Raw genomic sequence first — 13,861 nt, 5'->3', positions numbered from 1 at the left:
GATATCCAAATATTGGATGAAACATGTTCAGTGAATAAAAGGATAATGAGACAATCAATGTATTATTTTTGTCTATTGAACAGGTTGATCCTCAAATTGTACTTACTCATACATAGCAATTTTCAGTAGGCTCATAACTATGAGATTTATAACTTGTAACATATGACATAGTCGAGCATTTCGTTTCCTTACTCCCAAGTCTTCCCAGCCCAAAGTTTGCAACATTTTCATCACACTACTCCTTTGTCAGAAATCACCCAGAACAAACCGTGTTGCTTCCTTTTAATTTTTCCCAGTTCTCATATCAAGTAGTCCTGGTGAGGATCCTATACACTGGAGCCATACTCTAAGTGCGGTTTTACCAGAGACTTATTCACCCTCTCCTTTACATCCTTACCACAACCTCTAAATACTCCCATAACCATGTGAAGAGATCTGTAACCTTTCTTAACAACTGTGTTATTATGATTACCCCAATGAAGATCATTCCTTATATAAACACCTAGATACTTGCAGTGTTCTCCATTAGGTACTATCACCCCCTTCAGTATAGTAATTAAAACTGAGAGGACTTTTCCTCTTGGTGAAAGTTACAGCGTGACTTTTCATCTTTATCATTTTTTTTTGCTAGGGGCTTTACGTCGCGCCGACACAGATAGGTCTTATGGCGACGATGGGATAGGAAAGGCCTAGGAGTTGGAAGGAAGCGGCCGTGGCCTTAATTAAGGTACAGCCCCAGCATTTGCCTGGTGTGAAAATGGGAAACCACGGAAAACCATTTTCATGGCTGCCGATAGTGGGATTCGAACCTACTATCTCCCGGATGCAAGCTCACAGCCGCGCGCCTCTATGCGCATTCATCTTTATCATCATACTGTTATTTGCTGTCCATCTCACAACATTGTCTACGTCCCCTGTACGTTCAGTTCAGTCATGTTTTGGGGTGGAACCTTGTTTGGTCAACATATGCCTCTCCGGGTAACAGGACTGGTCTGGTATACATGACAACATCCTCTAACCTGTAGTTACAGGATTTGCTTCCACACTAGTGAATGTTAATGTTCATGGTCATTAAGCCAGAGTGGTCAATCATTTCCTTGAGACACGTGAAATATAGTGAATGGAGTGGATGGCATATTCTGAAGGGAGCAATAGCCCACTATCCTAATCCTCCTGTAATATTCAGCAACTGACTGAATCTGCTATCCAAGTGTGAGATAATCTGCCCCAAAACAAGTTGGAGTCTTTGGTGCAGAGTATGTCTCGTCCTGCTCAAGTATACATCTGGGCCCGAGGTGTCTGTACATGGTAATGATCTGCTGCAAAATAAACAGTTTTATGTTCAAGGTCCATATTACCTACTTTGTATTTTTATTGTGTTTCTTTTGCTTTTGCATAGCTTATTGCATGTTGTTTTAAGACACTCGAAGAGTTTTTTATTTATTTTAAGGATACATGTTTTCTCATCAATCATCATTTCTATTATATTTTTTATATTTGTGTAGTTATGAAGATTCTTTTCAATTGTTTAAAACTAGCTGAAGATGGCCTAATAGGGGCTGAGACACGTTCTGTAATTTCTTGTATGACTAAATTCAACACTAATTTTTAGTGTTTAGTCAAGTTGTATTGAAAAGGTGGGGCCATAAATACAAATCCTTTTAGGAATTAATATTTAAGAATTGTAAGTCAATACAGAACCAGTATTAAATTTATTGTTTGCAAGTTTGTTGTTTCTCTTTCCAAATGCCCTTCATAATGCATAATGTACATATACATAGTAAAATAAAATACTGTATGCACTAAACCAGAAGATGCATAACTTCATGGAATAAATTTGTACATATTTTTATATGAGAGAATATGTATTTCAGCATAAGCAACAGTTTGTTTCTGTTCCTCCAGTTCTCTTTCCCACTCTCTGGGATACAGAGTAGAGTCTTTCCTGGATTGTGGAAAAATATCCTATTATAGGTCTTATGGTGACGATGGGATAGGAAAGGGCTAGGAGTGGGAAAGAAGCATCCTTGCTCTCAATTGAGGTACATCCCCAGCATATGCCTGGTGTGTAACTGGGAAATTACAGTTGTATGTGTATATATGCATCACATAAGGTATGCTGTCAAGTGATATTTTATACACAATTCACAGACAAATTCACATGTTGAAGTCATTGTATGTATTTATTTGAAAACATTGAAGAAATTTGTAATTTGTATCACTTTCTCTAAGGATTCTTTTATCTTTAGTATAATGATGTTACAGATTTTTTTGCAGAATTTTGGCATTAAGTGTATAAATTTGAAAGTGTTTCTTTCATTTAAAAAGGTCTTTTAAGAGATTTTTCTATATAAAGGTGTTAAAATTACATTTATTTTCTTAATATTCAGATTGGAGTGCATGTGCATTTGATGCGTGCCACCTTGATAAAGCAAGTGACCTTTACTCCGTACTATGTGCTTATCAACAATACTAAGTTTGGTATTGAATGTCAGGAAGCAGACAGACCAGCTGATCCATGGTTCAAGGTGTGTATTCATATTATGTTTGTGTTCCCAAAAAGACTCGGTAAGCTGACCCATACAAATATAATAATAGTAATAAACATTCATCATAGATATGATTTAGCTCTTGGTCTATCATTAATAGAGCAGTAAGGTTGAAAAATTCTGAAAGATATGTAGTCATTTGAGAAATGTTACACTGCGAGACATCAGTAAATTAAACCAAACATCTCATAATAGGCTTGGCGTGGAGTTGAATGGGCTTGTTCTGTAAACAGGTTAATTTATAACATTATTTCCTATAAAGATTAGGAGAAGGCAAAGAAGACTGCCCTGGGATTACCTAGTGCAGGGAACGTAAACTGGATTGTGGACCATATAATATCTCAGTTCAGAATGCAGGTTCAGACTTAAAATAATGATCTAGAGAGTTGAAGTAAACATTTCATTTATCAGAGCATTCAGTGCCTTTAAAATAATATTTTGAAATTGCAGGTAAATTCAATGTGGGTTATTATGTTCATATGTTAAAGCAGATATTGGTGTAGTACCAATGAGCTCGAATTCATTAATATTTAATGTTCTCTTATGGCCAGGAGATACAGCCGGGTTGATAATGAGCTTGGAGTAATGTGAATTTTAGCAAAATCAGGAACTGAATGCAATGGAAGAAAGGATCTTTAAGGGCATAATTCTGGATTAGAATTGTAACTACCTTCAGTAGAATTTAAACTACTTTATGGTGAAAGAGTAATTGTTAACTGTGTGTTGCTCACCACATGCTGATCCTTATATATGTAGTAGAATTTCTTCCTTACATATTTAGTAGAATAGCAGCATAGAAGTAATACTTTGCAGTGATTTTAACATAGATTTTGTTATAGAAACATAATGCCAACATCACAACTAGTGCATATTATTCAAGCTACATTGTCTCTACTGTCTTCCTTCAGTTTTTGTGTAAATTTCTCCCAGCACTTTATCTTCTCCTCTTCTACTTCTCTTTTAAATCTCAATTTCTTGTCCTGGTAAACTTGCTCGAGGTCTCTGATCTTTCCTTTGTCCCTTACCTGTTATGACTTGGATTTCTCTCTATCTCATTCTTTTTGTGCTATGTTCATTTCCTTTATTGAGGATCTTACTCTTTCATTCCACCAGGGTGTCTCTTTTTCCCTTACTCTCATACTTGTCTTCCTGCAAACCTCTATTCCTTCTTTTATCAAGGTGGTGTTTTTTTTTCCACCCTACCTCACCACTCTCCACTTCTTCTGTAGGCAGTTGTTCTCTTATATATGGTCCTGATAGTCAGTCGTTTTTCCAATCTGTTGTAGTTCCCACACCTTAGGTAATTCCGTGGTTGTTGTCTTTGGTACATTAATGTCTTTCAGATCTGCTACTAATAACTGGTGGTCGCTATTGAGGTTCTCACTTGGAATCACCTTGACATCAGTCACAAGTGTTCTTCTTTCTTTATCTGTAATGACATAGTCAATGACCGTCTTGCACTTTCCATCCCAGCTGTAACGGGTAATCTTGTGACTGATTCTTTTGTTGAACCAACTGTTTTTTACTACCAAACAGTTTCTTATGCAGAAGTCTAGGAGATGTTCCTCTTCTGAATTCCTTCTCTCATAGCCATGTGGTCCCATCACCTTCTCATAGCCATTCCTGTCTGTCCTGACATGTGCGTTGAGGTCCCTGATGATGATTGCCCTCTCTTCACTGATGGTCAGTTCTAGGTCTTAGAGAAACTTGTTCTTTTCATCTTGACTGCAACCCGTCTGAGGGGCATACACTTGCACCAGTGTCAGCTTCTCTTTCCCAAGGTGAACTGTTGCCTTTATAATCCTCTCATTGATGTACTGGATCTTTGTAATACCTTCTAACTCTTTACACAATATAAATCCTACTCCATTTCTCATCTCTCTGTTGTTACCATTCCAGTAGAGGGTATAGTTTTTCCTCAACTCTTTCTTCCCTTTACCTTTCCATTTAGTTTCACTCAGTCCTAGGATTGATATTTTCCTTCTCTCCATCCCAGTCAAACTCAGTACATTGATTGTTCCTATTCGAGTGTGTTCTCTTCTCCGGCGTTGTTGCACAATCACAAGGCTTGGCCTATCATCAGACTGCAAGCCATCATACATCGCATGGGTCTGTGGCTGCTGTTGTGTATTATTTAATATTTAATAATAAACATAAATGCAATTACAATATAAAGGTGAGTTACAAGTGCAATGTTATAAACTACGCAGTTTGTGTCTCAGCTAGTGGCAGTTTGTTGACCTTCCCAAGTCCACTCTGTTGTTGTGCGTGCATATGTACATGACAACCTACACTCGTACTGCCTCCCATCAGTCTCAATTAGTCGGTCGCCTGATACCCTTCATATGTGATTACACTTCAGAGTATTTCGTGTTACTGTACATTACAATACATTGTCATTTTTAGAAAATGCTTGTGTCTGTGTTTAGTAGGTCTACAGAAACATACAGTGATGTCATTAAGTAAACCTTGTCAAGGTAAAAAGCATAAGCATATGTCTCTCTCTCTTAACAATGAACTACGCTTCATAGAGAAACTTGAAAAGGAAGCGCCTGTGTCAAGCATTTGTGTGCAGTACGGGATTGCCAAGCAATTATAAGGAACTTTCTCCTGAAGTTTTATGTAGAGAAGGAAGAAAGTGTTATAAAAAGAATGCAGATCCCTCCATATCAATCCTTGGATGATGCAATTTACAAATGGTGTTGTCTGCTCCATTCTTCTGAATGGGCTGTTCAAGGGGTTGAAATACAGGCTGCAGTGGAAAGATTAGCTAAACAGTTAAACAACTATAAAGCCAGTTTGGCATGTCTGTTTAGGTTCAGAAGGTGTCACAACATAACAAATAAAAATATATGTGGTGAAAGTCTCAGTGCTGATGATGAAGCTGTTGAACTATTCAGGGGGTAAAAAATGACATTTTAAAACCTGAAAATATACAGCCTTTGCAGCTGTGCAATTATGACAAGACAGGGTATAATAGAGAGCTTTGGTACCCAAGCATCTAAGGCTGAGGAAAAAAAAAAAGAAATCGCCTGATAGGAAGATCAGTAAAGATATTTCTACATTAATATGCGCTGTGCTGATGGAAGTCACATGTTGAAATCTGTGACTGTAGGCAAAAGTAACAAAACCACGTGTAATAAAAAATATTATGGACATATTACCAGTTCACTGCTACAACTCAAAGTGCATAATTCGCTTCAGATATTCCAATGGATCGGTTTCACAAAAAAGGCAGTGCCAGAAATCAGAAGGTATCAAACAGAAGTTTTGAAAATTCCTGACGATAAAGTGAAGGCCCAAGGTTTACTGGACAATTGCCCTGCACATCCACAAGTTGAACAGCTGTCTGATGATAAAAAGATCAGGTGCATGTTTTTTACTACGAACACAACTATGGACCAAGGCGTCATCTGTACAGCTGAGCATCAATACAAAAAGAAGCTTTTAAATGAACTTTGGGAAGTCAAAGAACCAGCTGCAGAAGAAGAAGAAGAAGATAGAAGAGAGCATAAGATGTTATAGAATCTCAAAGATTACAGTTTCAGCTTCTTGATTTTCAGTTTCACATCTGCTGTCAGTGATATAAAACCATCAACATTGATTGACCCATTGAAGAAGCGTTGAATAAATGAAGAGATTGAACCAGATATGGCTGGATTGGAAACAGAAAATTTTCACAACACTCTACACCATACATACATACATACATACATACATACATACATACATACATACATACATACATACATACATACATACATACATACATACATACCATCCGCACACTTTATCTTGGTGCATTTGTGTACGGCGGTGAGGAGTAAGGAGGGAGCTGTCCCGGTATCGATAGTGCTGCCAACTGAATGAAAATGAGATCTGAATTGAATCGAGAATATGACCGATCGATATGAAATTTCTAAACCGTTATCATCTTAAGCCAACAACTATGTCACATACACATTATATAACATTATAAAACATTTCTCGATGCGAATCTTGTTCCTAGCATGAATTCTATACTTTGGCTTTGAGGTGTAAACAAAAACAGTACTAGTACGTAAAGTGTACGCCAGATGTCACACAACGATGCTTAAGCGATTCATAGTTTGTGTTTCATAGGTTGCCAGTACGAATCTCGAAGATCGCCGAGGTCGACCGATTCAGCACTAGGGTGTAAATGCACCAAGATAAAGTGTGCGGATAATACATACATACATACATACATACATACATACATACATACATACATACATAATCATTATAGGCTGTTATGCCTTTCACCGTTCAGTCTGCAAGCCTCTGTGAATTTACTAAATGTCGCCACAATCCTCGATTTGCAACACTCTCCACCAAGGTGGTCAAAATTCAGCAACACTGGAAGACATGAAGCAGACCAAGATAATCAAGATTATCACATTTTAACAGAGGAGGAGAACATTTGAAAGTGTGATCGCTACAGAAATCTCTGAAACTGATGAATATGACCAGGATAAAGCAGGTGATAGTCAAAGTCAAAACTTAGGGACATTAAAAACCATAGAAACGTTTTCATTAAATATGTTAAAGATAACAACAATGGAAACTTGTCTGCATATTGTGAAATTTGAGGCATTACATGAGTTAATTATTAAAAAAATTAATATCAAAGGAAGACAACAAAAGATCAGCAGTTTCTCCACACCAGTGAGTATGTCAAGTATGGTCAGTGAAGATGTGCCTTGATTGGCATGTTCTAATTCTGTACTCCACTAGTTATCCTGTATTTTGTAGGGCCTAATACATTATTGCATTATATCTTGTACACTGAATAACCTTTGTATTTCCTTCACTTGAAATGTGCTACTGTACACGTTCTTTTTACTGAACAGATTCTTTAAATATGTACCTTGGCTCATTTCTTAAGGTATTTTGTTTAATCTAGACTTTTATTAATCCAGGCAACCTAGAGCTTCAATTAGTCCAGATTAGTGAGGTTTTACTTAATTCTAAGGCTTTAAAGTTATGTTAACTGTGTCGACAGTGAGCAAAGATAGCTTTCTTCTTAACAATTCTGTGTTTATTAATGTGTTATATTTTACACGTATGCTTTTGTGTTAAATGTGTTATAATTAGTGTTTCAACAGACTGAAAAGCTTTAATGTGAAATTTAAATAGATCAGGTATATTACCTGAACTTCCACCCCCGTGCGAAATTCTACAAAATTAACCCCAATATAAAAATTAGAATTTCTTAAAATCATCCACTCTTTGAAAAATATACAACTTCCACGGAAGTAGGCAAAATTCCTACAAAACTTATCTGAAAATTTACTTTTAATCTAGTACAGCCATTTATTTACTGCAGACCACTATGTAGGAGACTAAGGATACTCCCAGCATAGCGAATAGAAAGAGGAAGTGAGAGCACTTTGACTCTCTTCCCATTATAGCGATAGAGAAACTAGTGGCTACAGTGCGGAGATTTGCCACATCAGTGCAACGATTGCTTTGGGTGAACAGATGGCATTGTTTATACTAGGTGCACACATTTTTACTTGTAGCGGGAGTGAATTTTTGAGTGTAATAACTATATTTTGGATGAATGTAAAAATGCCGTCGTGCTTTGTGCTGGGGTGTCGATCTGCTTACAGGTTAGGTGAAGGTAAACATTTCTTCTCTCCACCTGAAAATGAGAGCATTTCTCTGATAGTCACTGGACTAGAGCGATCCCAAGAAAAGACATGCAGCTTACGCGTAAGTCTAGGATTTGTGAGTTTCATTTTTCGGAAGTCTTATTATAAAGGTAGACTCGTTTTTTATTAATGGAGAAAAAGTTGAAATTCCAAAAATAAGGTGGAGCTTAAAGCCAGGAGCTGTCCCTCACGTTTTTCCTAACTTACCGTCCTATTTAAGTTAGTCCCTGAAAATTTGATAACCCCCATTAAAATGAAAGTTACACAAAGAACATGTTGACAATGACAATATTAACAATAGTAGCTTAGAATGAATGAATTAAATTCTTCCTCGACATCTAAAATGCTTAATAGTAACGATAATGTGATAATAAAAGAACCTGGTCTCAGTTTGCCCTGCAAAGTAGCTGATAGTAATGTTGATGCTTCTAGAATTATTCTAAATTTGAGGAGACAAGTTAAAAACCTTGGTAGGAATTTAATTAGAGCCAAAAAGAAATTAGTTGCATAAGAACCAAAAAGAAATTAGTTGCATGCAGAGCTAAATTAAAGCAGATTGCAAATAAAGTCAATGTGTCAAGTGAAGCTGAAGACAGCCTTAAGTTCCTTAACAAGAAACAAAAAATAATTGTGGACACAATGCTCAAAAGATGTAGCACCAGCCCGAAAAGTGTGCGCTATTCTAGTGAATTTATATTAGATAGTTTGCTTTTGAAAATCAAATCCCCTAAGGGTTACAGACATTGTTTGAAGCATGAGTTACTTCCTACCCCTACCGAAACTCATTTGAGACAACTATTCAAAGGGTTCAAATATAACTATGGTAGTAATGGAAATGCTGTGAATGCAATTAAAGATTTTTATTTAAACAAGCAAGACAAAAAAAAGTGACTAGTTATAGTGATCTTTGATGAAGTGAAATTGAAAGAAGACATTAGATTTAATAAAATTACACTGACAGTTGACGGATTTGTTGATTTAGGAGATGAAACTCCCTACAACAAAAAGAACGTCCTTGCCAATTACGCACTTGTATTTATGTTTATCCCTTTGTTGCACAACTGGATCCAGCCTGTAGCAGTGTATGCTAGCAAAGATTCAACTCCTGGAGAACTATTGTCAAAAATAATAATTCAGGTCATAATTCAATTGGAGCAAGCTGGGGTGGAAGTAATTGGTTTTATGTGTGATGTAAGTCAGTGTAATAAAAGGGTGTGGATGAATTTGGGAATTTCAGGGAAGAATGACCAAATAAAATGCTCCATTGAAAACCTGGCAGATCATCAAAGGTGAATGTGGGCATTTTCTGATTACATGCATATTTTGAAGCTCATATGTAATTATTTCCATGATAATGTTCTTTTGCTGTATAAAGGCAAAGAGGTGAATTACAACTTTTCATTCTGACAACTGGAAGTCTTAGAGAATTTATTTCATGTACGTTTTGTATAGTGCCGTGTCTGCTTATTGTATTAACGTGAGCAGTGCTGTTCATCCATAGCTATACTAGTGCAGTCTGCCACCGCCACCTATTAACTATGAGAGAGCACTCGCTTCCTATTTCAATACGCTATGCTCCCAGTACCAGGTATATGGTATACAGGGTCAGTCACCTAAGTTGTTATGGCGAGATAACGTTTAATCCATTGAATGTATCCATGTGCTGTTTTCATATTCTCAGATGATAGGAAGGAGCTCTAAAAAACCTTTGCTCCATTTTCTAACAATATGATTAATAACCAAGATATCGATACAAACTTCATCATTTTTTTAAAATGGAATTGTACCAATTAATACAGCCTGCATGAAAAGGTGAAATTGTTAAGAGTTCAAAGATCGAAGTTTTATCAAAATCAGACACTTTCATTTTGAATTAGAGGTTATTGTTTCAACATGCCATTTTGGAGTCTGATCTCGAGCTGTAGAACAGGCTGTTTAAATTAGGGAGAGCATGATTAATATTTTTGGTAAAATAGGAATAATAGTTTTAAAGGAACTTAAACAAAGCTTTTGTTGTTACATCATAAAAGGAGCTCTGCCAGTTTTCCCTTGTACAGCTCAGGTTAGGCTATTTATTGTATATCCTGTATTCTCAAATCAGAGAAAATAAAGCTTTTGTTGCATTCTTTCACAGCACAGACACTTATTTCTTTTGCTAACTTCACCCTCGATTTTTTTTTCACATTTGGTTAACTATCTTGCTCTACAGATGCCTTGAACACAAGGGATACACCACATTGCATTTATGACACATGTTCATGACTGCCTACTTCGACGCTGTGTTGCCCAGTAACAACAAACATCAGTGTCAACACATCTAGAATGTATTGCCTAACCTTGCGCTATTGAATGCTGTGTGATGCCGTTCAGACCCTCAAGTGGCTTGTTAAAAGATAACCTCTATTTCAAAAAGTAATTGTCAGGTTATGAAAATACTTGCATCTTTGAACTTGCAACAATTTGATCTTTTATGCCAGCTGTATTAATTAATATAGTTCCATTTTTAAAATGAAATTATCTGTTATGTAATTAGTCATCTCACAAGAAAAGTAATGTTACATTTTTTACAAGCCCATTTAAGAATATGAAATCAGCATATGAATACAGTCCTCTATTTCAAAAAGTAATTGTCAGGTTATGAAAATACTTGCATCTTTGAACTTGCAACAATTTGATCTTTTATGCCAGCTGTATTAATTAGTATAGTTCCATTTTAAAAATGAAATTATTATCTGTTATGTTATTAATCATCTCACAAGAAAAGTACTGTTACATTTTTTATAAGCCCATTTAAGAATATGAAAACAGCATATGAATACAGTGGTGTACAAAAGTAAAGGAGCAGCAGTACAGAATAATGAACAAGCACACATAACATAAAATCTATTAAGTGTAAACAACCAAAATTCAATGCACCTATGATTCATTCACTACACTACAAGAATATAAAAAATAAAGACACACAACATCTTCCTCATACGTTACGGTCAATACTTCCCTTCTCCTTTCTCTGACACACAAAAGTTACGTGTGAATAATTCCAATGGAAGAATCAGCTAGTCTACTTCACTTTGATAAGCTAAGACGGACATTCACAGTACTCTCACTGCAATAGTTCATCACCTCAGATTGCTGTGATATTAGCTAACTGTATTTATCATGATATCCTGTCTAGTTTGCCTGTTCCTGCATTTCTATCACTTCCCTCGGAAGTGCGTGCATATATGGACAGACTCGGAGTGGGGGTGTTTCCGAGGACCTCATCCCCACCCTAATTTTGAAATCTCCTGAATCATAAGGTTTATGAAGATCAGCTATGCACCGAATTGTGTGGCCCAGTGATCGTAAGTACTCAGTGTTATGCGGAACCCGAAACGATCAGTGGTTTTGTTGGAATTTATCTGCATAAAATCGGAGTGGGAGAGGGAAACCCCCATTGGCATCTGGCTTCCCAGTTAGCGTTATAACGCCAAGCCACTTACGTAATCTCATTTAGACGCACTTTCATAGACGACATTCTTTTACCTCGGTTTATAATTTTGCCATTCATCCAATATTCTTCTAATTAGTCTGATATGTGCCTTCTGGCTAAATTAAATGTTATTAGGCCGAAAACACCTCTGAAATAACCCCCTCACATTGGTTCTACTGTGAGTTGGCATTTGTTTTCAAGGCGGGGTCGTCAAAAACGGTGTTCTTCTTCGCCTGCTTTCATGATGCGCGCTCAGTTTGGGGGTTTTCTCAACCATCAACTGCGTGCTCTAGGCGCCGCTATGGCGAGAAGGATTGCGCAATATGATGCAACCACCAGCATCCTCACAAAGGAAGCTTCAAGCCTACTTCTTTCCCAATTATATATATTGAAATCAATATTCACTGTGACGATACGGTCACAATATATTCACCTGTACACTACCTGAAGTTCCCCTGTGCCTATAGTTTAGTCTGCCACTGTACCTTCAGTCAATAGATTAGAAGTTATTTGACTGTAACAACTTAGGTGACTAACCTTGTGTTGCCCAGTAACAACGAACATCAGTGTCAACATGTTCAAAATGTATTTTTGGCTTTTCATTTTCAATACTGTTCATACAACTCTGTTACATTTTAATAATAAGGTGGGTTTTAGTAGAGTAATATCATCAGTTTCACAGTCACAGTGTGAGATATGTCTACTGGAAATATTGATCACTACAGAAATAATTGTGACAATCACAAATGTAAAAGGAAATGATATCTTTATTGAGGACAAGAATAAAACTGCCTTGAAACATCTAGACTCTGTTGAAATTGGAGTATATAATAAGCTTCCAAATGAGGATAAAGATTTTAGTTCCATCAGCCCATTCACCACAGCATGGTGGAATCTCCTGCTCAGTAACTGCTTCTGCAGTATTGAGAAATATATGAAGATATGCTAGTAATATTGCTGTTATTAACTTGTATATGTTCTTAATATATTGTCAGTAGCTTTAAAATTAGTTATCTACTTATTTTTACTACCTGTTTCTCTGCAGATTTTTGCAGAGAAACAGATTATTATGTGCTGTCGTAATGTTCAGATATTTGTTTATTTCTGAAATGTTCATCATTATAATTAGAATTTTGCATTTCAGATTATTGTTAGTGTTAAGAAATCCTTTGACAATTCATATAATATTTGCAATTTCCTAATATGTAATTGTACAGTACATGGAAGAAATGAGAGAGGTGTCACTTTTCTTTATTGTTAAACTTTTCCTAATCTGTTTAGGTGGAACCTGGGAATTGTTCAGCCCTCTGGCCATATTTTCCAAATGAAAGTGTTGGACTTCGGGCACGTGTGAGTGGGACTGTCCAACTTACTCCACCTTTCATGTGCAACACTGTTCATACAACTCTGTTACTTTTAAATAATAAGGTAGGTTTTCTTAGAGTAATACCATTGGTATCACAGACATGGTTTAATTATGTTTGCTGGAAATTAATTTTCTGCTGGCCTCATGGTCTAGGGATGCCGAGCCTACCTCTTACTTGGAGACTTCGGTTTTGATTCCTGATAGAAATTTTACTTGGATCTAAAGGCTGGTTTGAGGTGCACTCAGAGTATGTGAGAACAGTTGAGGAGCTGTCTCACAGTGGGATAGCGGCCTTCGTTTAGAAAGCCAAGAGTAATGGCCAGGAGGATTCATCACACAGTTTTCGGGCCTATGGGCTGAACCGTGATCGCTTGGAAGTCCAAGACCCAACAGTACTAACATTATGGGGTTTGTTTTGGGTTTTGGAAAATCATTTCAGTTATAAACCTCATTGAATATTTAAATCATTCTAAAAGAAATATTTTCACACTAGTCAATATTTTAATTGTCTGGTAATTAGCTGTAGTGTGTAATTTATTAGTGTTTGAAATAATGTCATGAAACAAACATACTTACACTCTTGAGCAATTGAATTAGAGATGGCTGCTGTAGTGGGAAAATGGTGCTATGTTCAACCCAGCAAATGTCATAGGAGGGTGTGGCATTTAACTGTGAGGATGTCAGAACTATTGATCTATCCAAGGCAGTGGCGACTCATGATGTTTTGAAAAGTGTTACTACATTCCTTCTGAGAATATATCTGTCTAAATCGTCCACACCATCTTTATTCCAAGTATTA

General features: G+C 36.6%; 1 protein-coding gene across 1 annotated transcript in view; it reads left to right on the top strand.

Annotated features, from left to right (window-relative positions):
- LOC136885511 (intermembrane lipid transfer protein Vps13) overlaps window positions 1-13,861 on the top strand; it is a 1,358,975-nt gene that overhangs the window by 1,092,335 nt on the left and 252,779 nt on the right. The window contains exons 48-49 of the mRNA XM_067158109.2: window positions 2,391-2,528; window positions 12,978-13,124. Of these exons, the coding sequence (XP_067014210.2) occupies window positions 2,391-2,528; window positions 12,978-13,124 (285 nt within the window). The remainder of the gene's footprint in view (window positions 1-2,390; window positions 2,529-12,977; window positions 13,125-13,861) is intronic.

Source organism: Anabrus simplex, chromosome 1, assembly GCF_040414725.1.
Source record: "Anabrus simplex isolate iqAnaSimp1 chromosome 1, ASM4041472v1, whole genome shotgun sequence".
Taxonomy (NCBI): Eukaryota; Metazoa; Arthropoda; class Insecta; order Orthoptera; family Tettigoniidae; genus Anabrus; species Anabrus simplex.
Note: the sequence above shows the minus strand (reverse complement) of the source record. Positions and strands in the feature narration are given on the sequence as shown.